The sequence below is a fragment of the Podarcis vaucheri genome, assembly GCF_965113315.1.
Source record: "Podarcis vaucheri genome assembly, chromosome: 15".
NCBI lineage: Eukaryota > Metazoa > Chordata > Lepidosauria > Squamata > Lacertidae > Podarcis > Podarcis vaucheri.
Window position 1 is genome coordinate 4,271,387 of NC_138753.1, and position 26,795 is coordinate 4,298,181.

General features: G+C 48.8%; 1 protein-coding gene across 1 annotated transcript in view; it reads left to right on the forward strand.

Moving 5' to 3' along the window:
* The window catches only part of RPH3AL (rabphilin 3A like (without C2 domains)), a 53,823-nt gene that overhangs the window by 20,622 nt on the left and 6,406 nt on the right, over positions 1-26,795 (forward strand). The window contains exons 5-7 of the mRNA XM_082201925.1: positions 10,826-10,912; positions 17,488-17,665; positions 23,082-23,195. Of these exons, the coding sequence (XP_082058051.1) occupies positions 10,826-10,912; positions 17,488-17,665; positions 23,082-23,195 (379 nt within the window). The remainder of the gene's footprint in view (positions 1-10,825; positions 10,913-17,487; positions 17,666-23,081; positions 23,196-26,795) is intronic.

Below are 26,795 nucleotides of genomic sequence, written 5' to 3' on the forward strand. Positions count from 1 at the left end.
CTGGGTTGACCTGTTGCGTGACTTCAAATGGGCCCAGTCTTTTGGGTCTTAACTTCTTACAACCTCCTTTAAATGGTAACCCTTGGGTGGACAGCCACACCTGGTCCCCCACCCTAATGCTTTCCCCTTCCCTTCTGGTTTTGTCTGCCTGCCTCTTATATTCCTCCTTCGCCCTGTTTAAATTAAGTTGGAGCTGGCGATGGATCGCTTCCATTTCTTCAACGAACTGTTCTGCGGCTGGAACGCTCCAGTTCTCCCCTTCCCCCCCTGGGAAGGCTCGGGGATGACACCCGTGATTAGCCAAAAACGGGCTCATCCCCGTGGACACGTTCTCTGCATTGTTGTAGGCAAATTCTGCCAACGCCAGCTTCTCCACCCAATCATTCTCTCTGTCATTCACATAACACCTCAAATATTGCTGGAGGACACCATTAGCTCTTTCCGCCTGCCCGTTGGTTTCTGGATGACGGGCAGTAGAGAAATTCACCTCTACATGCAATAAGCTCATGAGCTTCCTCCAGAACCTGGAAGTAAATTGTTTCCCTCGGTCAGAAACCACCCTCAAGGGGGCGCCATGCAGCCTAAACACATTTTCCACAAACAATTTAGCGGTTTCTTCCGCTGTGACCGCATGTGAGCAGGCTATAAAGTGGGCCATCTTGGTTAACAGGTCTACCACAACCATGATGGCTGTTTTCCCTTTGGACCTGGGCAGATCAGTCATGAAATCTATTGCCACTGCCTCCCATGGCCTTTCCGGCGTGGGTAGTGGTTCTAATAAACCTGCCGGTGCCCGCCTCTCCCCCTTGGCTTGTTGGCATCGGTCACACCCTCTCACATATTCCCGCACATCTTCCCTGACCTTGGGCCACCAGAATTCCCTGGTAACCAGCCACATGGTTTTGTGTTGCCCAAAATGCCCTGCTGTGGGGCTATCGTGCAGTTGCTTGAGTACCTTTTCCCTCAATTCCCCTTCAGGTATGTATAACGCTCCCTTGTAGTACAACGCCCCATTTCTCTCCTCAAAACCCCCGGGTTTGTCTCCCTCCCTCCTGAGACCCCTGAGTTTGTCCTGGGCGTATTCATCCTGCACCGTTCCCTCTACCAGTTCCCTTTGCCCCACCAATGCCGCCCCACACACCCAGCGGTCCTCGGGAATGACATGGGTCTCTTCGGGTGCACCCTCTCCCTCCAAATATTCAGGTTTGCGTGAGAGAGCGTCCGCCCTAACGTTCTCCGGGCCTGGTACGTAACAAATCTCAAAGTTAAATTTGGAGAACTCCTGGGCCCATCTCAACTGCCGTTGGTTGAGCACTCGCGCAGTTCTCCAATACTCTAGATTCTTATGGTCCGTGCACACTTGCACCTTCTGTTGTGCACCAATTAGCAGGTGCCTCCATCTCCGGAAGGCCTCATGAATCGCAAGAAGTTCCCGGTCGTACACCGTGTAGTTCCTCTCAGATTTGTTCAGCTTTCGCGAAAAGAAGGCACACGGTCGCCACTCTGACCCCTCCTTCCCCGGCTGCAGAAGAAGCACCGCCCCTATGGCTCTGTCAGAAGCGTCTGTTTCGACCCTCAACTTTTTTTGTAAATCCACATGTAGAAGTTGTTCATCAGAGGCGAAGGCCCTTTTCAGCTCCTCAAATGCTCGCTCCGCCTCCCCCGTCCAAACAAACTTCTTTTTACTGCTGAGACAGTCCGTGATGGGCGCCGTCAGGTGGGCGAAGTTTCGGATGAACTTACGATAAAAGTTTCCAAACCCTAGGAACCTCTGCACATCCTTCTTGGTCTTGGGTGTTTTCCATTCCAGCACCGCTTGAACCTTGCCGGGGTCCATGGCCAGCCCCTTGTCTGACAAGCGGTACCCCAGGAATTCCACCTCCTTGGTATGAAACTGACACTTCTCCAGTTTCACCCACAGTCTGTTGGCTTGCAGCCTGCTCAACACTTCTCTGACGTCTCTCACATGTTGCTCCTCATTCTCCGAATACACCAACACGTCATCTAAGAAGGCCACGCAATTCTTGTAGAGCAAAGGCCCCAGTACGTGGTTCATGAAGGCTTGAAAACACGCGGAGCCTGTTTGTAATCCAAAAGGCATAACGAGGTATTCAAATGCCCCCAAAGGGGTGAACATGGTGGTCTTCCATTCATCCCCTTTCCTTATACGTATCAGGTTGTACGCCCCCCTTAGGTCCAGCTTTGTAAAAATCTTTCCTTTTCGCACCCTGGTCAAAATATCATCAATCCTGGGCATAGGAAAAGCCGCCGGCTCTGTCACTGCATTTAGGCGCCGAAAGTCACATACCAGCCTCGGCTTGTCCGTGTTTTTTTTATCCACAAAAAACACTGGGCTACCCCCCGCTGCCTTGGACTCTCTGATGAAGCCTCTCTTCAGGTTCTTGTCAATGAACGCTCGCAACTCCTGCATTTCCCTGTCTGACATGGCATACAACTTGCCTACAGGAAGCTGTGCTCCAGGGAGTAAATTGATCTGGCAATCAAAGGGCCTATGCGGGGGTAGTTGGTCAGCTTCCTTCTCGCTGAACACGTCGCTGAGATCAGCATACTGTGGTGGCACCTTCCCCTTCCCCATTACTTCAGTCCCTGCTAGGGTGGCTTGGGCCCCTGCTGACCCCTTTTCCCCCCTGCAGTGTTCTAAGCAATGTGCTGAACCGAAGGAAACCACTCTTTGATGCCAGCCCACCAGCGGATCATGTAAGGCTAGCCAGCTCATTCCCAAAATAATGGGAGCGCCTCCCAAGGTGGCCACATTAAACGCTATCAGTTCTGTGTGCCTTGCCACCCTCATTATCATTGGGACGGTCTGCAAGCTAACTCCTCCTCCCAACAGTTCCCTGCCATCGATCGTGGTCACCTGCAGGGGGTTGCTTAAAGGGATAGTCTGTATCTGATGTTCAGCAGCAAACTCCTTGCTCATAAAATTGCAGGAGCTGCCTGAGTCCAACAGCGCCTTTATTTTTAGGGGGTGTCCATTTTGCAGCTCTAGCGACACTTCAATCACTAGAGCAGGTCGAGGAGCTTCTGGCACGGGCACTTTCACTGCTCTTTGGCCTGGCTGCAGTGCCCTGACGTTGGCAACCAGGCGTTGGCTTTTACCTGCTCCGTTTCTCCCTGCTCTCCCCCCTCAACTGCTCCCACCATCCCTTGCCATTCCTTCCTCTGGGGGCAGACTCTGGCAAAGTGGCCTGGCTGTTGGCAGAGATAGCATTTCCGGGCTCCCTTTCCCTCCTTCTTCGCCCCCTCACTGGGCTTTGAAACTGCGCGCGCGCGGGCTGTTCCGATTTCCATCGGCTCTGCCGGCGGGAAAGCTGGCTCAGGAATGTCTGGAATGCGTAACTCCTTCCAACGTTCCCCTCTCCCTTCCCGCCTCTCCAAGGCTCTTGCCTCCTGGCGCGCTCCAATGGTCAGCGCAGATTTGGTCAGCTGATCCATAGACACCGCCCTGGGGCTCCTGGCCAGCTCGTCTTTCACAGCTGAAGAAAGACCTTCTTCAAATAGCATCTGAATGGGTGCTGCCAATAAATCCCACCCCAATCTGTGAATCAGCATGGTAAATTCAGTCCAGTACTCACGGACAGATCTGCTTCCCTGCTTGCAAGCCATTAGCTGTCTGCGCACCACCCCTTCCTCAATATCGCTGGAAAACATGATATCCATTGCACGAAAGAATTTCATAGTGTCCTTTAGGATATCGTTGTGCGTTGCCATCAGGGGTCGAACCCAGTCCCGCGCCCCCTTCTCAAGATGCCCAATTACGAAAGCAACTCGCGATTCCTCATCAGGGAACTCATCAAACTGCACATTCAGGGCATATTGCATCTCAGTCCTAAAGGCATGGTAATCCTTGGGGTCCCCCCCAAACTTCTGCACCAATCCTGGTACCTTTCTGGGGAACTGAGTGGTTCTCCCCTTCTTGTCAGCATCCTGAGCCCTTCTCTCCTCGAGCCTCGCCGTCTGCAGCGCAAGTTGGACCTCCAGAGCTTGATACCTTTCTTCCAAGCTTGGACCAGCTCCAACCCCTGCGTCTCCGGTTCCGACTGGGTTGCTCATGATGCTTTCTCCTGCACAGGCAGCGTACAGAGACTGTCAGACTGCTGTCAGGGGATGATTAGCTGCTTGTGCTTAAAATTGTGCCCCTTCAGAGTTTGTGCGGCCCCACAAACCTCTGTGTGTGACAGAGCTCCTCAGACATGTCTGCTCTAGTCACTAGTAGAGTCTGACAGTGGCTGCCTGCGGAAGCGCTTCCAGCAAAGAAGTTCCTTAACGGAAACGCGTCTCCTGGACTCACGACGTGGCAGCTTCCGGCGAAGCATGGGTCTCCCTGCAGTTGCTTCTGACACCTCCCCGCTATTTTCGCTGGAAGTGTCTCTCACCCCTTTCTCTCCCCTGCTGTTTCCTGCCTGGGCTGCTGCGTCTCTCTCAGCATTACTGAGATCCTCCTCCAGAGACCCCTCGCTCCCCCTCCTTGTCCCTGCTTTAGCTGCTGACTCTCTCCCAGTCTCTGGGAGCCCTACCACCTCCCTTTCCTCTGATGTCAGTTCCCTGACAGAGAGGTTTGATCTTCTTGCAGTCCATGGGACTCTCAAGAGTCTCCTCCAGCACCAGAATTCAAAAGCATCCATTCTTCGGCGATCAGCCTCCTTTATGGTCCAGCTCTCACTTCCATATATCACTACTGGGAAAACCATAGCTTTAACTATACGGACCTTTGTTGGCAAGGTGATGTCTCTTCTTTTTAAGATGCTGTCTAGGTTTGTCATAATAATAATAATAATATCTGGAATTAGATACATCAGTGGAAAGCAAAAAAGAACTGAAATGTAGTGGATCCAGGAGCCTCTGCAGCCTGGGTTGCAGACTACACAGAGAGTAAGACCTTCTGTATGAATGGGACCGAGTTTTGCGGCCCAGTTCCCTAGCCTGCATAAGCCTGGTGGCATAGAAATTTTTTTCAGCAGGCGTTGAAAGGTCAAAGCAGAAGGCTCCTGCTGAATTTCTGGTGGCAGAGTGTTCCACAGGACTCTGTCTTAAGGCTCAGTTTTTTGTCACTGTCTGAGGAACCTCGCAGGCACAGTGTGTGTGTGTGTGTGTGTGTGTGTGTGTGTGAGAGAGAGAGAGAGAGAGAGACAGAGACAGAGACAGAGACAGAGACCAGCATCGCTTCTACAAAGGATCTTGGATATCGAGCCGCGATGCAAGGAGTCAGGTGGTCCCTAAGGTGCCCTGAATCTAAGTTGTTCAGAGCTTTGTCAATTAATACAAGGGCGTTGAGCGTGTCGTTAAACTACGGAACTCACTGCCACAGGAAACTGGGATGGCCACCAGCTTAGATGGCTTCAAACGGGGTGGAACGGATTCCCTCGGGAGTTGGTGGGTTCTCCTTCCTTGGAGGTTTTTAAGCAGAGGTTGGATAGCCCTTTGCCAGGGATGCTTTAGCTGAGATTCATGCATTGCAGGGGGTTGGTCTAGATGACCCCCAGGGTCCCTTCCAACTCCACAATTCTGTGATTCTATGAGGTTTGGAGGAGGAAAATGCTATGGATGGCTACTAGCCACAATGGCTATCCTCTGGTTCCTCAATCGGAGGCAGCAAATACTTCTGAATACCAGTTGCTGGAAACCACAGGAGAGGAGAGGGCTCTTGGGTTCGAATCCTGCTTGCTGGTCAGCCTGAAAGGATAACAACAACAACAACAACAACAACAACAACAAAAAAAAATTATTTATTTATATCCCATCCTCCCCGGCCAGAGCCAGGCTCAGGGCGGCTAACATCAATAAAATTTCAGTAAAAACAGAATAAGAAAAAAGAAAAAGAAAAATTAAATAAAATACAGGTTAAAATGCCATTTAAAATGGGGGCCTAGATGGGCCACTGGCCCAATCCTGCAAACACTTCCAGCGCTCTTAGCGTGGCTTGGTAGTTGATGGGCAGCCAGTGAAGATAATTTATCTTGGGAAGCAACCTTTTGAAAACCTTGTGAAACAAAGGAAGGCCGACTCAGGAACTCTGGCAGAGTGTGTAAACGTCTGCCCAATAAGCTGCTCTTTCCTTGCGTCAAAATTCAACGGAGTTCGCCCTTCGTGCACTTTCCGTGCGAGGAAAAAGCAACACCCAGCCTTGCGTGAAAACGGATTGCGGCCACCCGTTAAGTATAGCCCTCTGGGCTGGGCTTGGCAAGGTTATAGGTTTGGGGGCTTCCTGTCTCCCACCCCCCACCAATCTATAGTCCACAATTTTTCTTTCCCATCCTGCTCCGCTGCCTTCCCATCTGAAACCCCATTTAGTTTGCGAAGAGCAAGGCTTCCTTCACGCCCGACGGCACGCAGAAAGCATTTAAGTGCTTTTAAATTACCAAGGGAGGTGATGTTGAAATGACAGCTCACTGTCTGCAAAATAGTTTCCCCAGGGAGCGGAATTGTTTTATTATTTTTTTTTTTCATTTTTAAAATACCTCGCTTCTTTTTCAATTTGCGATATTCTAAGGCAGGGGGCAAATATAGCTGGCTGGGTTGACAAGCTAAGCCACTACTCTATTTTTATTTTATTTTTAATTCTTTTGCTCTCCCCCGCCACCCCTAATAGTCAATTTAGTGGGAGAAGACAGGGGTAGGAAGGAAGCGGTATTGTCTCATCTACACCAAATCTTTTAAAGCACACCCCCCCTCCAAATCATCATGGGAACTGTAGTTTACCTTTCAGAGCTACAGTACCTGGCACACTTAACAAAGTACACTTCCCAAGATTCATTGGGGCGGGGGAAGCTGCATGCTTTAAATGCGGATTTCCCAAACTTGGGTCTTCAGCTGTTTTTGGACTACAGTTCCCATCATCCCTGACCACTGGTCCTGCTAGCTAGGGATGATGGGAGTTGTAGTCCAAAAACAGCGGAGACCCAAGTTTGGGGAATGCTGCTTTAAATGTGGACGACTAGCAAGAACTGCTAACGGAAGAGTGTTAGCTTCAAACCATGGTTGGTGGAAACACTGACCAACTGTGGTTAGTAGGAACCTAATTGTAAAGCCAAGACAGCATGTTCGGTCAGATGAGACTAATGCGGCTGCCCCCTTGGAACTTATATTTCGGATCTCTCTGCTGTCTTCTTCTTTCTAGTTTTAGGAACGTAGGGAGCTGGGCTTTGGACAAAGTTAGCAGAGACATAACCTTGCCAACAAAGGTCCGTATAGTTAAAGCTCTGGTTTTCCCAGTAGTGATGTATGGAAGTGAGAGCTGGACCATAAAGAAGGCTGATCGTCGAAGAATTGATGCTTTTGAATTATGATGCTGGAGGAGACTCTTGAGAGTCCCATGGACTGCAAGAAGATCAAACCTCTCCATTCTGAAAGAAATCAGCCCTGAGTGCTCACGACTCTTCGTGACCCCCTGGACCAGAGCACGCCAGGCACTCCTGTCTTCCACTGCCTCCCGCAGTTTGGTCAAGCTCATGCTGGTAGCTTTGAGAACACTGTCCCACCATCTTGTCCTCTGTCATCCCCTTCTCCTTGCGCCCTCAATCTTTCCCATCATCAGGGTCTTTTCCAGGGAGTCTTCTCTTCTCATTCAAAAAGCATCAATTCTTCAGCGATCAGCCTTCTTTATGGTCCAGCTCTCACTTCCATACATCACTACTGGGAAAACCATGGCTTTAACTATACGGACCTTTGTTGGCAAGGTGATGTCTCTGCTAACTTTGTCCAAAGCCCAGCTCCCTACGTTCCTAAAACTAGAAAGAAGAAGACAGCAGAGATATCCGAAATATAAGTTCCAAGGGGGCAGCCGCATTAGTCTCATCTGACCGAACATCCATCAGGTTGGCTGATCTTTGGTTCAGTGGTAGATCACCTACAGAAGGCCATGTCTTCAGTATCCGGCAGGTAGATCTGCGAATTGTCCCCATCCAGAAACTCCAGAGAGTAGCTTCCTGTCAGTGCAGGTAATACTGAGCTGAATGGTCTGAATCGGCATAAGGCATCTTCCTGCGTTCCTATTTAAACCAGCCCTGAACTTAGAACAGGGATGGGCAACCTAAGGCCCAGGAGCCGGATGCGGACTAATCGCCTTCTAAATCCAGCCCGCAGACGGTCCGGGAATCAGCGTGTTTTTACATGAGTAGAATGTGTGCTTTTATTTAAAATGCATCTCTGGGTTATTTGTGGGGCACAGGAATTCGTTCCAAAATATAGTCCAGCCCATCACATGGTCTGAGGGATGGTGGCACAGCCCACGACTGAAAAAGGTTGCTGACCCCTGACTTAGAACCATGAGGTCTGGAAACTTGTTTTGTTTCACAAAGAAGGGCTGCAGCTCGGTGGCTGTTCCTTCTTTCGGCTGAAAGATGGGGATTTATTCTCCACATGTCAAAATTAAGAATTTTGTGAGGATTTGAGGGGACTCTTCTTTCTTCTTAGTATCCTTTAAAGTACCTCAAATAACCCCCACCCTGCAAAACTCTCTCCCCCTTTTCTCCTCTGCCTGAGAGCCAAAGCGAAGGAAAACGTTTTTTGTTTCCTGGGTGATATGGCTGAAAAGCAGGAGGGAATTTCTTATGTTGAGGGCTTCTAGAATTCCACAGGCGCCCATCAGGGGGCAGCACTTGACTGTTACAGACCTAAGCTATAGACCTGAATCCCTGCAGGGAGAGAAACAGCAGCGATTTATTCCTCCCCTTCAGCAAGAGAGCAATCCTGGACTTCTCATGTTTGGGTCTAGCACAGGCCAGGAGTGGGGAACTTTTTTTCAGTCTTGAGGGCCACGTCCCCTTCCTCGTAACCTCCTGGGGGCCGCACGCCAGAGGCAAAAGTGAGCAGAGTAATAAACGTAAATATTAAAACACACAGCGGTGTAGGTGATGAGATTCCTACTCAGAGTAGACCCATTGAATTGGCAGAAGTTGGCCATGTCCATAATTTCAATGAGCCTAATCTGAGTAGGAGTGGCTTTGGATATTCCCCACGTGCCCCCTCTCTTCCAGGCAAGGAACAGGCATTTTCAGCCCGGCAAAAACACTCCGGGAGAGTGGGGATTGGGACCAGCAGGGGGTGTGGCCTGAGAAGAAGGGGAGGGGCTTCCCAAGTGTGCCAAGGGCGTAATAAAGAGGACTAGAAGGCTTCAAGCTGGACGTTCTTCACCCTTGCTCTTAGGAACAAAGGAGCTGGATATTTTTTAGCCTGCTCAAGAAGAGGCTGAGAGGAGATAGGAGAGTCATCTTCCAGTATCTAAAGGGCTGTCGCATGGAAGACGGAGCAAGCTTGTTTTCTCCTGCTCCACAAAGTAGGGCCTGAACCATGGGTAGGCAAACTAAGGCCCGGAGGCTGGATCCGGCCCATTCACCTTCTAAATCCGGCCTGTGGACGATCCAGGAATCAGCGTGTTTTTACATGAGTAGAATGTGTCCTTTTATTTAAAATGCATCTCTGGGTTATTTGTGGGGCATAGGAATTCATTCATTATTATTTTTCTTTTCAAAATATAGTCCGGCCCCCACAAGGTCTGAGGGACAGTGGACCGGCCCCCTGCTGAAAAGGTTTGCTGCCCCCTGCCCTGAACCAATGGATTTAAATGACAAGGAAGGAGATTCCCACTAAACTTTAGGAAGAACAGTGCAATGGACATCCTATGTCAGGGATTCTCAAACTGTGATTCCCGCATTGCAGGGGTTGGGCTCATAGCTGTCAACGTTTCCCTTTTTTAAAGGGAAATTCCCATATTCCGAATAGGATTCCTTGCAAGAAAAGGGAAAAGTTGACAGCTATGGTTGACACTACAATTCTATGCGGCTTCTCTGGGGCAAACTTGAACGTGCTTTTAATGGGTTAACCAGCCTTCTCGATGGCGATCAATGGCCGCCAGCACCACCTGCGGCTCTTGCAGTTCCATTGGGCACCTTAATTCTCTTCCCCCTCCAGCTACCCCAGCACCATGAGGGACTATTGCCGTTCCCTCATTAGGAGAATTGATCTTATATCGAGCACCAGCTGTTTATCCCCTGGCCGAACCTGCCTGCTACATATCTCTCTCTCTGTTTTTGAAATGTTTACCCATCTCAAGCCCTGTGGGTTTGTTCCTCCCACCCCTCTTGTGTCTGGGGAGAGTTGGCCAACAGCTAAGCCACCCTCCCCAATCTGAGGTCCTATGACCTGCAAGCAGGTGCCCAGAAACGGTGATCCATTTCCAAAGGGATGCTGCCTCCAGCTTCAGAGTTGTGGGACGCCCCCCTCTGGTGGGCTTGGAAATTGCAGCAGCACAGCTTGGCACTTGCGGCGGACGGTTAGGAGCCGCCATTTTGATTTCCCACAATGCTCCGGGGCAAGAGTCGCCAACGTGGCGCTTGGTGGAACCAGCAAAAGGCTCGCTATGGCCGCGTTTTGGTACCTGATAGGGAGCCCCCCCCATCCCCAATTTTGTGATTTTGTCTCCTTTTCTGCTTTTTAAGATACCTCAACCATTACAACATGCCCAACATGGCAGCCATTTTGTATTGGGCCCCTCTCCCCGCGGCAGCCATTTTGTGACTGGCCCCCACCATAGCTGTCAACGTTTCCCTTTTTTAAGGGAAATTCCCTTATTCCGAATAGGAATTTCCCTTAAAAAAAGGGAAATGTTGACAGCTATGGCCCCCGTGGCGCGCTCTCAGCATTTCCCAGTGGAGCAGTGCGCTATGGGTAATTTAAATGGCAGGTCTCCTAGACCCTCTTGTTTGTTTGATTCTTTCCTTCAAATGGAGGGTGGCGTTGGCGTTGGGCTCCTTCGGCCTTTCTAATGGTTCCCTCCCCAATCCCCGTGTCGTCTTTCCCCCCCCAGAAAGTCTGCACCAAATGTGGGATTGAAACCCTGAGCTCCCAGAAGCGGCCCGTCTGGTTCTGCAAGATTTGCAGCGAGCAGAGAGAGGTGAGTCTATGGTGACAGGATTCCTGCTTTGCAGTATCAAATGCCTGCTTCTTCAGGAAAGACTCCAATAATAATCAGAGGGGGGCAGAAATTATTCCTTGCGCAACCGCCGAGTTTTGGGGTCAGTAGAAACTAGTTTTTGCCTGCCTCCTTCATCCACACACCAAGGCGGTCTTGAGTATCATATGCTTTAGGTTTGGAAGGGTCAGTCTGGATGATGCCCAGGGGTCCCTTCCAAACCTGTGATCCTGTATCCTGAGAGCCGGTGTGATGCAGCAGTGAGAGTCAGACTAGGACTCCGGAGACCGAGGTTCAAATTCCCACTCAGTCAATATCTTGAGAGCATCAGATTGACTTTATCCCAGCAACAGAATGTCCCACGTTAAACTTAGATTGCAGGTGAGGAACAAAACACTTCCTGCGAAAAGAGATGAGTGTTGCTTTGACCCTTGCACCTTCATTTTTTAACCGTTGTGTGAAAGATCTATTGATTTGCCCTCCCTCCATTAACTGAGTTTAATCTTCATTTTTCTTGTTTAATTTATTTATTGTTTTATCTACCATATTTTTTGCACCATAACACTCACTTTTTTCCTCCTAGAAAGTAAGGGGAAATGTCTGTGCGTGTTATGGAGCAAATGCCTACGGATGACGGGGGGATCTGCTGCAGTCGTGAGCAGAGGATCCATGGTTACATCCTGCACCAAAAAAATCACGCACCCACTGTTGCCTGGGGCCACAGTGGTGCAAAAACATGGTTACAAAGCATGGATCCACATGGATCCTCAGGATTTTTGCACTGGGCTACCCCAAACTCACCGTCAGATCACATGTCTGTGGCCGCAGCATGAACCACAAAAATCATACATCCACTGTTTCGTTTAGAATATTTTTTTTCTTGTTTTCCTCCTCTCAAAAGTATGTGCGTGTTATGGTCGGGTGCGTGTTATAGAGTGAAAAATACGGTATATCCCACTTTTCCTCAAAGTAAAGGAAATCAAGTTGGCAAGCATGGTTTCTCTCCCTCCCCCTTTCATCCTCACAACAATCCTGCGATGTAGATTAGGCCAAGAGGCTGTGACTGGCCCAAGGATCTCCAAGGGAGCTTCATGGCTAAGATTTGAACCCTGGTCTCTCAGTCATTTAGTTGTGTCCACTACTGGGAAAACCATGGCTTTTACTATACGGACCTTTGTTGGCAAGGTGATGTCTCTGCTTTTTAAGATGCTGTCTATATTTGCCATCGCCTTTCTCCCAAGAAGCAGGCGTCTTTTAATTTCGTGGCTGCTGTCACCATCTGCAGTGATCATGGAGCCCGAGAAAGTAAAATCTCTCACTGCCTCCATTTCTTCCCCTTCTACAGAGGAAACCTCACTCCTCAAAGCTTTATAAAGAGTGCAAACTAGAGGTACAGGAACTCCTGACTCAATACTGCCATCTCCACATGGACATAACCGTTTTCCCCAGTGGTGAAGGCAGTATATATTCAATCTTGCGAAAGTGACAGCACGTCTGTATTTTGGAATTGTTAAATTTGGCAAATAGGGTACCAGAGTGTCAAAATGACTAGGTGGGAATTGGCTTACTGGCTGACCTCTCTGGGCTGTTGTGAGGATGGGGAGAACATGGATGCCTCCTTCCGCCCTTCTGTGGAAGGGTGGTATGCAGATGTGAGGAATGAGAAGTAGTTGAGCGATAAAAGCAGAGTAAGACGTCTTCAAAATGTCTCCCTTCATTGGTGCCCTTATCCAGGAAAAGCAGTCCCCTCCTTTACCCCTTGACAGGGCCAGCACTGCTTTGCATGGGGTGCCTTGCTCAGCCCCTGTGAAGCTTGACGACACGATGTTTTTTAAACACCAGCCTTTTAACATGAAAAATCTGTCCGGTTTGAGGCTTGCGCAGAGCCAGGAATGATTTATTTTAAGCCTGATCACCTCCTGCTCGCAGCAGACTAGGGACGGGCAGATATGTCAATTTCAGTTTCCGTCATATTTCCAATCTTCAGCTCTCCGCATTTCTGCACCAGTTTCCAGTAAAAAGGAAAGCCCTCGTAAAAATTCAGCAATTTAGTGTGAGTTTCTCCTAATAGGCATGTTTGTCATTCAGTTTTGCCTAATATCTACTTTTGATAAAGCAAGGGTGTGTAACAACAGCAGCAACAACAGCAGCAACAACATCAGACTCTTAATATCAGGGTTGTGGGTTCAAGCCTGAAAGATTCCTGCGTTGTAGGGGTTGGACTAGATGACCCTTATTGTCCCTACCAACTCTCTGTTTCTAATAAACAATTGTTAATTGATTTCTGATTTTAACTTTTTTGTGTTTTTTGTTGTATGGTCTCATGCTTTATTGCTATAAACCACTTTGATATCTTTTTATGGCACAGTGGTAGATAAATATTTTTATAAATTAATTCTAATGATAATCATAATGTGCCATTTTATGCACGTTTTACCCTGGCAGATGCATTATTATTTTTTTGCACACCTTGACTTGCCTAGACATCACCATTTCAAAATCCACAGGAGCGCAAATTCCATAGGCTGGCTGTTCACATGCTTGTTTCAGGGCGTGCGGATTAAGTAAATTCGCGTTTCGGAATTAAACTGAACCGGATTTCTCTGAATTTCTGATGTCTTCTACATCAGAAGGTGCAGTATGTGGACTTGCTTTACCTGCGTTTAGGAAATCAGCCTCTTCCCACCCACCGATCCCTGCCGCTCTGCAAGGCAGTCGTTTCGTGGAGTCAAGACAGATTGGTCCAAAGGATGTAATTGCAAAGTTCTGCTGGTGCATAATGAAAAGGACTGGGGTGCTTGTTTAATTTCCCCACTTGCCTCGTTTATCCTGCTGCCGCCTGACTTTTTCTTTTTTTTTAGGGGGGGGTACAATTCTGTGCAGCCTCATTAATAATAGTGTGCGTGTTCTACATGCTAACCAAATGGGCCTGAGCCCATATAACATCTGTTAGCAAGCTACAGGCATCGTGTTGGCCATGCCCACTTAACTGAGGGGCACTACTATATAAATATATTAAAGTGCTGTGGCATCTTGGGGCCAGCCCTGGGAACGGTTCATAGAATCACAGAGTTGTAGAGTTGGAAGGGACCCCCAAAGGCCATCGAGTCCAACCTTCTGCAATGCAGGAATCTCGACTCAAGCATCCATGACGGAGGGCCTCTTTCTAAAAGCCTCCAGCTGAGGGAGTCCGTTCTGTGGCTCTTGCCCTCAGCAAGTTCTTCCGAATGTTTTTGGTTGGAATCTCCTTTCTTGTCTTTTGAATCCATTGGTTTGGAGCAAGAGAAAACAAGTTTGCCTATTATTATTTATTTAAATTTGGATACTCGCCCTTCATCCATAGATCTCAGAGCGGTTCACAACATAAAAATACAGGATAAAAACACATCTTCCATGTGACGGCCCTTCAGATATTTTACGACGGCGATCATATCTTTCTTCTCCTCCAAGCTGAGCACCCCCAACTACCTCAGCCATTCCTCATAAACCCACAGGGCCTGAAATATTTCCAAACCTTCCGATTCCCTCCACCCCAAAAGCAGACCCACAATTCCTTGACTCGAAAAACCCGTCTCGTTCAGTTTGCTTTGTCGGAAGGCTCCAACGAAACTGGGTTGGGTTTGGTCTCTGGATATTGCTTCGTTTTCTCTTGCGCTCCCTCTCCCCCCTCCCTCTCCTTCACCCAAAGCCGTGTATATTAAGTGTGCGCTAATAAGCTTCCTTCATCGCAATCTCGCTATTAAAATCTAAATTGGAACGTGTGGCGAGCATTCTTGCGGGAAGCGCGATGTCTTTATCGCTGTAGCCGGCCGCGTCTGCCGCTGGGGCGCCCTAATCTGCTTGCTCCGATTTTTCACACTCAAGCGATCTTTTTCTCTCGGCTTGAGTCCCTCTTAGGCTGAATTTCTATAAGGAGGCAGCAGCCTCTCAGCAGCTTGCAATACTTTTATTCCGTTGTTAATATTGTACTTTCGTTTTCCCCTTCTATGCGGTTTTTACCAGAGAGCACTCAGGCCTGTGTCTCTTTCGTAGGCCCTCTTGGGAGTGTCTAACTGCCTTGTGAGCTTGGATTTCTCATTGCGAGGTCCCAGTTATCAATGCCGGGGGGAGTGGAGGGGGGCTATCCCATACAGCACAACCACATCATCCCACAATCTTGGAGGGCATCGGGTTGAACACTCCTGCAGTACAATGTCCTGTCCTAAAGTTAGATTGCAGGTGTAAAAGGTAAAGGGACCCCTGACCATTAGGTCCAGTCGTGACCGACTCTGGGGTTGCGGCGCTCATCTCGCTTTATTGGCCGAGGGAGCCAGCGTACAGCTTCCGGGTCATGTGGCCAGCATGACCAAGCCGCTTCTAGCGAACCAGAGCAGCGCACGGAAACGCCGTTTACCTTCCCGCCAGAGCAGTACCTATTTATCTACTTGCACTGGTGTGCTTTCGAACTGCTAGGTTGGCAGGAGCAGGGACCGAGCAACGGGAGCTCACCCCGCCATGGGGATTCGAACTGCCGACCTTCTGATTGGCAAGTCCTAGGCTCTGTGGTTTAACCCACAGCGCCACCCGCGTCCCTGATTGCAGGTGAGGATCGTTTTAAAAATACTATTTGCAAAGATAAACGAGGGTTGCCAGAAAAGGGCTTTTTGGCTCTTGCAGCTTCATTTCCCCCCCTCACCATTGTGCAAAGGATTGATTTGTTCTCCCTCCATTAATTTGGTTTAAGCTGCCCTTTATCAAGCTTGTCGTGTCAGCTTCAGAAAAGAGAGAGAGAGAGAGAAGAAAAATAGGTTGGAAGAGAAATTCTCGTGCTGGACTTTGAATAGCTTGCTTTTCTGAACTGAAATTGGATGCTTTTGCTCTGAGCCCTTATTGCCACCAATGGTTTTGTTGTAAAATGTTTTCCAAAACAGCTGCAAGACCCTCCTCTCATAAGTGTCTCTGCATGAGTCACTGTTCCAGGTGTCCCTCAGTTGGCAGAAAGCCACTGTGCTGGTCCCGGGGGGAGGTTACCGTGACACGTGGTCAGAGTCTGGTCCTGGGTTGAGGGTCTGGAGATTGTCCACCAAGGGCGAAGTGGGGTCCAAAGCGAGGAGCCGGGCAAGGTCGGGAACTCTGGAAGAACAGGGCTGGGTGCTGGCAGAAACAGGTTTCCAACGACGTTGCTCCCGCAACCTGGGACTGGGCTGACTGGCCTTTATCTCCTCTGAGGCCAGGGGCGGTCCCGGCCCCCAGGAGACCCGCCTCTCCTGGCCTTAAGGCGAGCACTCCTCCTGAGAGAACCCAGTTCCCTCCGCCTCTCTGCCCTGAGCCACTGAAGCTCAGGAGAGACTGGAGGGTTACCAGACCCAGGGGGAGGCTCACCTTCGCCTGACAGGGCTGGGAGAGGCGCACCTGTAGGCAATGGGTCCTCCATCACCTCCGGAGCCAGAGTGGATTCACCTAGTGTCTGCTCCTGAGGATCTGGCACAGGTGCAGGCCCTTCAGATCCAAGGCCCTGCCCCAGCTCAGCCGGCCCTGGAGGCGGGGACTCCTGTGCAGGCTGGGATTCCTCCGGTTCAGCCTCTGAATCAGATTCCCAGGCCATCACAGCCACGATTCATACAGAGACGCAAAGGGCAGACTCTTTTGTTTTTGAGGGCAGGCTGTTTCTCAGGTAAAAGGCAATTTCTCGCCTGCTGTTGATTGCCATGGTGATTTTCAGAGCAGGTTGTTTAAAATCAATATGTAATAGATCAATCTTGAATCCTAATTACGATTCCCTCTTCTCTTATATAAAGCGCATGAAGGATCTACCGTATCTTTACATTTATTTCATTACTTCTCTCATTAATGCGTTAATGCAAATAACTGTAAGCTTGTATTACACCTCACTGTAAGCTTTTTTTTTAATCTAATCATAATAAGAAAGTTTCCAGCAATTGGTATTCAGATACAGACAACGACCCTGCGTTGTAGACTAGTCAGAGAGAGACAGTAGCTTGCCCAAGGTCACCTAGTTTGCTTCATATCCGAGCGGTGATTCAAACCCTATTCCGAGGCTCTAAGCACTACAGTGGCTTCCCAGGGGCATGGGACGAATGGGCAATTTCTGCACCTGGGTTGATTTCTGTCGGGATTCTCGCAGGGCTGAGTGTTGTTTGATCAACGGTTTCCCTAGGTTAGATGCTCAGTGCTTGTTCTGCTGTCCTCATTCAGTGTCCACAGGATCTTTGCAAGGGAGGAGGATGGAGAGAAAACCAGAACAAACCAGCCCCACAGCCAGTACAGTGGTACCTCGGGTTAAGTACTTAATTCGTTCCGGAGGTCCGTTCTTAACCTGAAACTGTTCTTAACCTGAAGCACCACTTTAGCTAATGGGGCCTCCCGCTGCTGCTGCGCCACCGGAGCACGATTTCTGTTCTCATCCTGAAGCAAAGTTCTTAACCTGAAGCACTATTTCTGGTTTAGTGGAGTCTGTAACCTGAAGCGTATGTAACCCGAGGTACCACTGTACATCCCTTGGGTCACCCCAGGAGGGTCCAGAGATCATCCCGATTATTTGCTCTCCTTCTCTCTAGGTTTGGAAGCGGTCCGGCGCCTGGTTCTACAAGGGACTCCCCAAGTACATCTTGCCTTTGAAAAGCGGCGGCGGCAAAGCCTGCGAGCAGACCCCACGGCCTCGTCACCTGGAGCCGCCAGCGATGGACCTCAAGGGGGTCTCCCCCCGTCATTCCTTCACCTGGGCCAGAGGAAGAGGTCAGTCCTTTCCTGGCTCTCTGTGGCCTGACTATGGGGTGGGGTGAAGACTTCTAGGGCCGCAACACAATTCTAAATAAATATTGCAGAAATACTGTATTTTTCGCTCTATAGGGTGCACTGGACCATAGGACGCACCTAGTTTTTTGGGTGGGAAAATTTTTAAATTCTCCCCCCCCCCCCCAGCCCCAAAGAGCAAAGAAGCCAAGATAGCCAGTGAGATCCATCCCGCTGGCTGTCTTGGCTTCCTCTTTAGCCACGCACAACCTCTCCAGCAGGGAGAGGCTGCGCGCGGCTTTGGCAGAAGCCAAGACAGCTAGCGGGATGGATCCCGCTAGCTGTCTTGCCTTCCATTTTAGCCGCGGGGCTGGGGCGGGGGAAGCCCGAGCTTGCCCCGACCCCAGCCCCCTTTGCTCCCGGAGCATGCTGCTATCCGAAGGCTTGCAGATAGCTGCCCGAAGCCCGGGGTGCGCAGCGCTGCGCTCCCTGGGTTTTGGGCTGCAGGCTGCTATCCGCAAACCTTGGGAGCCCGGCGGGAATTCACCCCACGCTCCGAAGGCTTGCAGATAGCTTCCTGAAGCCTGGAGAGCGAGAGGGGTCGGTGCGCACCAACCCCCCTCCCTCTCCAGGCTTCAGCGAAAGCCTGCATTTGCCCCATAGGATGCACACACATTTCCCCTTCATTTTTGGAGGGGGAAAAGTGCGTCCTATAGAGCAAAAAATACGGTAAGTGGTGGTGGTGGAATCTTAGAAGTGCAGTGTTGAAAAGCTGCCCCAAGGATCATCCACGAGAGATGGCCTTGCAACTTCTGCTTAAAAACCTCCATCGAAGGAGAGTCCGCCATGGATATTTTAGCTGAGATTCCTGCACTGTAGGAACGTGGATTCTTGGAACGTGAATCCTAACCTCCTGAGCAGGAGAAAACAAGCTTGCTAACCACCTTCCATGGAGCAGCTCTTTAAATGTTTAGAGCCAGGGTTGTGTTTTTAGTTAGAGTGTCAGATTGGGACCTGGGAGATCTGGGTTCAAATCCCCCATCGGCCATTAAACTGACCGGGTGACCTTGGCCAGTCACTGTCTCTCTCCATCTAGCCTACTTCACAGGGTTGTGGTGCGGATTAAATGAGGAGGGGGAAGTCCAGAATAGATTTAGCCAGTGCACAGGGGAGAGGGGAGGGAAAGAGAAGTCCTGTTGAGTAGCCAAAAGCTCTTGGGCTATGGGAGAAGCTTGGTTGGACACTGCCAGTTCTATTGGGGCAAATTGTTTGCAAATTGTGCGGACTTAAAAAAAAAAAGCAAGTTCATAAACTGATCTGGAACCGAGAAAGCCTGGAGAAATGGATAATAATAATAATAATAATAATAATAATAATAATAATAATAATAAATTTATTCATATCCTGCCCTCCCCAGCCGAAGCAGGACTCAGAGCGGCTAACATCAAATGTATAACACATTAACATAAAATCAGACAATCAATTAAAATACATCCTCAGATCAAATCAGGATCAGAAAAAAATCCAATCAGATGGCAACCCTCAGATTAGGGATGGGGACCTTAAATGCTCATCAGGCCCAACTGTTTGTGCTGAACTTATATGGGCCTGTGAGAAAAATTGGGAGGCCACTTTCATGCAAGTTCTTATGAAAGGGGAGAGGGAGTCAGACTGAACCCCAACCAAAGGCCTGGCAGAACAGCTCCGTCTTGCAGGCCCTGCGGGAAGATGTCAAGTCCCGCAGGGCCCTAGTCTCTTGTGAGACAGCCGAAAAAGCCCTGGCTCTAGTTGAGGCCAGCCTAACCTCTCTGTGGCCTGGGACCTTCAGGATGTTTTTGTTTGAAGACCATAAGTTCCTCTGTGGGACATACCAGGAGAGGCGGTCCCAGAGGTACGAGGGTCCTAGGCCGTATAGGGCTTTATGGGTTAAAACCAGCACCTTAAACCTGATCCTGTACCCCACCGGGAGCCAGTGCAGCTGGTATAGCACCGGGTGAATGTGATCTCGCAGCGAGGACCCCGTAAGGAGTCTCGCCGCAGCATTCTGCACCCGCTGGAGTTTCTGAGTCAGTCTCAAGGGCAGCCCCACGTAGAGCGAGTTACAATAATGCAGTCTGGAGGTGACCGTCGCGTGGATTACAGTGGCTAGGTCAGGGCAAGAGAGGTAAGGAGCCAACTGCTTAGCTTGGCGGAGATGAAAAAATGCCGCCTTTGTTGTAGCTGCAATCTGCGCCTCCATGGAAAGGGAGGCGTCGAAGATTACACCCAAACTTTTAACGGACGGTGCTGGCACTAATTGCACCCCCGCAAGAGATGGGAGTTGCCCCCCCCAATCCCATATCGTCTCTTCCCAGCCAAAGGACCTCTGTCTTCGAAGGATTTAACTTCAACCGGCTCCCACGTAACCATCCAGCCACAGCCACAGATAGGAGTTGAAATTGACAATTATGTCCACCCCATATCATAGAATCATAGAATTGTAGAGCTGGAAGGGACTACAAGGGTCATCTAGTCCAACCCCCTGCAATGGAGGAATCTTTTGCCCAGCGTGGGGCTCATGCTCTACTGACTGAGCTATTCCCATAATTTGGGGTATCTTTGGTGGGTGTTGAGGCTATGGGTGTGCACTCTCACACAGCTGCATTGATGTGAGTATTTACGCTTCCTGGCTGTTGCCAGGGTAACCCCTCCCAGCCTTTTTCGGCACTTGATTTATGGCTGGAGGAAGTGCCAACAGCTCTGGCAACCATTTTGCTGTGTTGACAGTCGTCCTCCGTCCCCTTTTTGCATCGACATGTGTTCGTGGGGACGATCCACTGCTTTGTCGCACAGAAACTCCTAGTGTGGTCTCCTGTATTTCTGAATATCCTCTTGCCGCGTGAATTGCAATAGATGGAAAACCACCTATCGGTGCAGAATTTGTGCTAAGCAATTTGCTGTTGGGGCATGGCAGCGTTAAGAGTTGCCCTTCTCGGAGGAACCACCCTTTCTGGGTGTTTGCACAACCTGGGCGTGCTCAGAGCAGCCACTTGAGAAAGCCAGAACAGTAACTCTTGCAGAGAGCTGGAACGCAGGTAGCCTGTGCTGTATCAGGAGTGATTCTATGCCCAGTGTAGGGATGGGAGTAGAATGATTTACTCCTAACAGAAGGTGATGGGAAGGAGGAATGGACAGACCAGTGACTCATACAGAGACACAGCAGCCTTTCTGGGCTTTCCAGAAGACTGGGCGGTTAAATGCAAACACTCCTAATTTCCAGTTCCTGAAACAATACGCAAACCAAAATGCATCAATCCTTCAAAATCCAAATAGCTCCAAATTTGGTGATGCCGTTCTCTACACGCACACAGTGTACGAAAACGCACGCTTTGTGGGAAATGGTTCTTAAAACATATATATTGGCAAAACAAATGCATTCTTTGGGAAAGTTCCACTGAAAAATGCAGAGAGCTCCTTGGAGGAAACAAGGGGTGCGATATAAATGCAATGTGGTGACTTCATTCCCTATTTTCATATTTTCTTTGCTCCAGCTTCAGACGAGCTGTTGCTCAGCTGGGGCTCACCCTTGGACTTTGAGGCCTTCTGCAAGGATACTGGGATTGTCTATCCATTGTCAACAAGGAAAAAGACAATTCTGTCTCCTCTCCTCTTCTCCCCCACCTGATCTCGCCATCAAACAGCTGGCAGCTAAATTAGTTCCCTCCTCACATGGTGTTTAAATAGAAGAAGTGGTTGCAGTTTTCTTTTTCTCCTTTTGTTTTTTTGCTGCAAAGTGGGAATAATTTACCAATTCAAATCACACCGTTAGATTTGTGTCAGCGAAATTGAGCCTCCTTCGTTTTTATCGCGCTCTCTTCCTCTGTCTCCCTTTCGTTGAGCTTGCAGAAACAGCAAAAAGTGAAGTAACATTTAATGAGACTCGTGTTTGGCACGATCCGCTGTTGGGTTTTAGATTGCTTGCTTTAATAGCAGCAACAAAACAAAACAAAAAACCTGTCACAAATGACCAGAACCTTACTTGGAAAGTCACTACGTGCTTCCTTGTTCAAAATCCACAGCATAAGACCCTCAGATATGAACATATTTGGTCTTGAGGTTATGGAGCGAAAGAACAAAGAAGTCGATCCCTTCTCCATCAGGATCTGTGAGATCCAATGAAGCTGATTGTTTGAAAATTCCCAATGGGACATCTGGTTAGCCACTGGCGTGATCCAGCAGCCTCGTCTTCTGCTCTTAAATAGTTAATCTTGCAGCTAGCAAGCTCAAAACCTTTTAATTTCCAGGTGTCTCCCCCCCCCCCAAATATGTTATTATAGGAGTTGCTTCTGAACAACTCCTGAGAAATGTCACAAGAACATTTGGGTCTTATGAACACTGGTTCTCAAAAGACCCACACTAGTCGCCTGTATGCTTCGGAGTCTATCTCTAGGGTCTTCAGCTGGCAGACAAAACCCTAAATGAGCTGAGCACCAAATATCCCATGTAGATCTGCCTGGGTGTTGAAATCTCCAGGAGAAATCTCCCTTCAATTCATTGAGCCAGTATTGCATGACAGGGCCTTCTCTGTCGTGGCTCCCAGGTTACGGAATGCCCCCAAGTAGTGTCTGTCTTCAAAGCTGCATGCATATCTCAACATCCAGACAATATATATTATAATCTACGTCTCGTACAACAAAAGATTTTATTTAGAGTTTATTGGAGTCACTCACAATTGCATAAACATGGTCTATTGATGACAACGTGCTGTTGGAGATGCAGCAAGGAGACTGCTTCTTTGAAGTATATGGTTTACACAGTGGTCAGCGTTAGCAAATTTCTGGAGGAAAATACTAGGAGGTATAAGAACTATTGTGGGGAAGGAGTTACAATTTTTGGAAGGTAACATCATCTTAAACTATAGGATAAAAATATGACCTCTTTTGATCAATGGATAGACGACATGACAACTCTTATAACCTATGAACAGATCGCTTTCAGATGAAAATTATGCGTGGACAAATTTAATGATATTTGGAAAGTATTTATCGAAACTATAGTAACTCATGAAGTGAGGGATATAATAAGTCTTATATATTTACATATATATTACATAGTTCCAGAACCCTAATTACATTATAATGTTACTTCGTTGTTGTTGTTATCCTGTTTTGTTTCTTTCCTTCCTCTTCTTTCTTCTTCTTATTTACTTCAATTAACTGTAAAACTTTCAATAAAATATAAATAAATGGAAAACCCGCAAAACACCTAGTTTAGATGTGCCTTTCCACACAGACTTTTTGGGGGAGTTGAGGATGGAATCTGAATATCCCTCTCACTGTGGCAGGCTTGCCATTTCTGACTAGTGTTGATTCAGTTTATAATCTATGGCCGGATCTTCCCCCCTCCTCCCCATCTGCCTTGTATTTCTGTCTCCCTACAGTGGTCTCTAGTGATAGTGACAGCGACTCTGAGTTCAGCTCGTCGAGTCTGGATGACCGGTCTTTGCTCGCAGGATCGAAGGGTTTCAAGATCAGACAACACCGAGCGGAATCAGGTGAGGAAAGCAACTTCTTGTGTCACTGGGTGCTCCTTCAGCATTGCAGTATTATTAATTATTATTATTATTATTTTTATTATTATTAAGATTTTATTAAATGTACAGTGGTACCTTGGTTCTCAAACTTAATCTATTCCGGAAGTCCGTTCCAAAACCAAAGCGTTCCAAAACGAAGCACGCTTTCCCATAGAAAGTAAGGCAAAACGGATTAATCCGTTGAAGACTTTTAAAAACAACCCCTAAAACAGCAATTTAACATGAATTTTACTATCTAATGAGACCATTGATCCATAAAATGAAAGCAATAATCAATGTACTGTACTATAAAATAAATAAGAAGGCATTGTAGATGATAAAAATTAAAATTATTATTATTTTCTTACCTGCACTGATGATAGTCATTGTTTGGATGGGGGGGCTTTTATCCATTTCCGCAGTCACACAATCAATCAGTCGGTAGCTGAACTGGGTTCCATGCAGTCACAAAAACAAATTAAATGAAAAAGCCTCAAAAACAAAAAACGCAAAATAAATAGCAAAAACAAAAGTGCCAAACTTAATCTGTTCCAGAAGTCCGTTTGACTTCCAAAACGTTTGAAAACCAAGGCACAGCTTCTGATTGGTGCAGGCGCCCCGGAAACAATAGCCGACAGCCGCATCGGACGCTTGGCTTCCAAAAAACGTTCGAAAACCAGAACACTTACTTCTGGGTTTTCGGCATTTGAGAACCCAGGTACCACTGTGTATACATTTGCAGGAGCACTTTGTACAAGTTTCTAAGGCACAGGGGCAGAGCCTTTTTCATCCAGAGGGCCACAGAACCTTTGGGGGGGGGCACTTGCCAGTGGTGGGCGGGGCCAGAGGCAAAAGCGGGAGGGGCCTGATGCAAATTTTTACCTGTGTGCAGGCAAGTTTCTGCACACTCTCACCCCCCATCCTTCCACCCAGGCAAGCAAAGAGGAACGATCAGAGTTCAAGGACACATTTCCCGCCACTCAAGGAAGGGGTGATGTCGGGTTGGTGAGGGGTGTTACCTGGGGAGAGAAAGGGGTGTGGCCAAAGAGAAGGCGTGGCTTGGGGGGAGACCTCTGAGGGCCAGGCAGAGAGATCTAGAGCGCTGCATTTGGTCATCAGGTCAGCACAGACCATCTTAAGGGGGTGGAAGGCCAGGAGAAATGGCAGCAGTCGTAATTTGGCTCAGGTTCAAAACCCAGTGTTCAAAAAGGCATTATTGGTGTCTTGGTTAGAGCTCCGACCCAGGGTTCAAATCCACAGTCAGCCATGAAGTTCACTGCCTAACCTACCCCCCAGTGTTGCTGTGGGGATTAAATGAGGAAGGGGAGAACCACATGTGCACTGTCTTCAGCTCCTTGGAGAAAAAGGCAGGATATAAATGCAATAAATAAATATAAAAGAAATAAAAACGCAGCGTGGTTTTGCGGGGAGGGCCTTCCATTTGAAAAAAAAAGTTTAAAATGGTAGAGGTCTCCCTGTTAATACATAAAAGCCTCTTTTCAGGAACGTGTTTATTTGACTTCACTGCGCCGTAGAGAAATTGATCTTCGCAAGACTCCTCTTAATAAAGTCACGCTGGTTTTTTTAAGGCCATAATATTATTTTGCGCAGTGGCAGATTTTAATCTGTGACATACTTCGGCATTGACTGATTATTGTTCCAAGGTTTCTTGAGCGGCTGCCTCTGCATGATAGATCGTTTCAAATCATTTTATAGGGAAAGGGGCTGGCTTGCTATTGACGGATAACGTCCTTGCGTACATTTTCTTAAAATGGATGCCTTTGGGAATAAGCACCCGTAGCAACTGTTTCTGCAAAAACATTTTCTCTCTCTTTCGGTTAGCTTTTGTTTTCCTTACCTTGATGAAGAGCTCCTGTTGCTCAGAGTGCATGAGGGTGGTTTTCTAAGGGGGGGGGGGTAATGTGTGTGTGTATGTCTGTGTGTGTGTGTGTGTGTGTGTGTGTGTGTGCTGGGAGAAACACAGCTCTGTAACAGAGATCACCTGCTTGGCATGCTGACGGTCTCAGGTTTTCTCCTCCATGACATCTCCAGGCAGCTCTGTAACATAGCTGTCAAGCATCCCTTATTTGGCGGGACAGTCCCTTATCCCAGTGCCATGTCCTGCTGCTGTCCCTTATTGATGAGGCTTCGTTTGGCTGCTGGCTGGGCTTTCTGCCTTTGGCTCGGAGGGGCTCAGAAGTTGAACATACCTGTGCCCGGAAAATCCCTTATTTTGGCTGCTGATCCCTTATTTTCGAGGCTGCTGGTCCCTTATTTTCAAATCTGTAAGTTGACAGCTATGCTCTGGAATGTCTCTGCTGTGTGGAACCATGAACCCTGGAGAGTCGTCGCCCATCACGGTTGACAATACTGTGCTCGTGGTCTGGCTCAGGATAAGGCAGCTTCCAATTTCAACCAGCCCTTTGTTCAGAACCATGAGGACTGGAACCTTGCTTTAAATTTACGGGAAAGGTCTGCAGCTCCGCTTGGCATGCACAAGGTCCCAGGGTTCCATCCTCAGCATCCCCAGGTAGAGCAGAAACTGACCGTCCATCCTGAACTTGATGGACTTGCAGTAGAATGGGGTAAAGTACTGTCATGTGGGGGGACGCGGGTGGCGCTGCGGGTTAAACCACAGAGCCTAGAACTTGCCGATCAGAAGGTCAGCGATTTGAATCCCCGCGACGGGGTGAGGTTCCCCTGCTCCTGCCAACCTAGCAGTTCGAAAGCACGTCAAAGTGCAAGTAGATAAATAGGTACCACTCCGGCGGGAAGGTAAATGGCGTTTCCGTGCGCTGCTCTGGTTCACCAGGAGCGGCTTAGTCCTGCTGGCCACATGACCCGGAAGCTGTACACCGGCTCCCTCGGCCAATAAAGCGAGATGAGTGCCGCAACCCCAGTGTCGGCCACGACTGGACCTAATGGTCAGGGGTCCCTTTACCTTTACCTAGTGCCATGTGGGACTTAACTGTCAAAGAGCGAGTTGGCAGTAAATCACACACTGATCAAAGTTGGAGTTAACCCTTTATTAGCGAAAACACAACCTGCACAGCACTTGGCTGAGTGTCCGGCCTTAATGAGCACAGCAGCTCATTCCTGGTAGGTCTGGCCCCATGGATCAGTTGCTGAGACTGAAAGTCCCACCCCACAAAGCTGCCTGTGTCCCCTCCTCCCCAGGGTTCTCCCCCCCCCAAGCAATCAGAGACTGTGCCTGCATAATGCTAACTTATCCTCTGCCCTTTTCATGCCTCTCCTGGTTCTGGGAGAACAGCGGGGAGGGGAGCTTGTCACAGCAGGAGGGGGAGACCTTGGGACTCTTCACCAGCCTGACTCATCTCTGCCTCTTGGCCTCTCCTGCTCCAGCTTCGGGACTTTTCTCTGCCACAGACTCTCCCAGCTCACTGAGCCCTGTTCCCCCTCGTCTTCCAGCCCCTCCTCTCCCCAGTCTCCTCCCTCTGACCACTCATCGTGGGTCTTCTTCTCCCGGGGGTTCCCCAGCTGATGCATCCAACCGGTCCATGTCACTAACCATCAAACCCCCACCCCGATTGTTGTGTGTAAGACCACCAGAAGGGCCTGGCT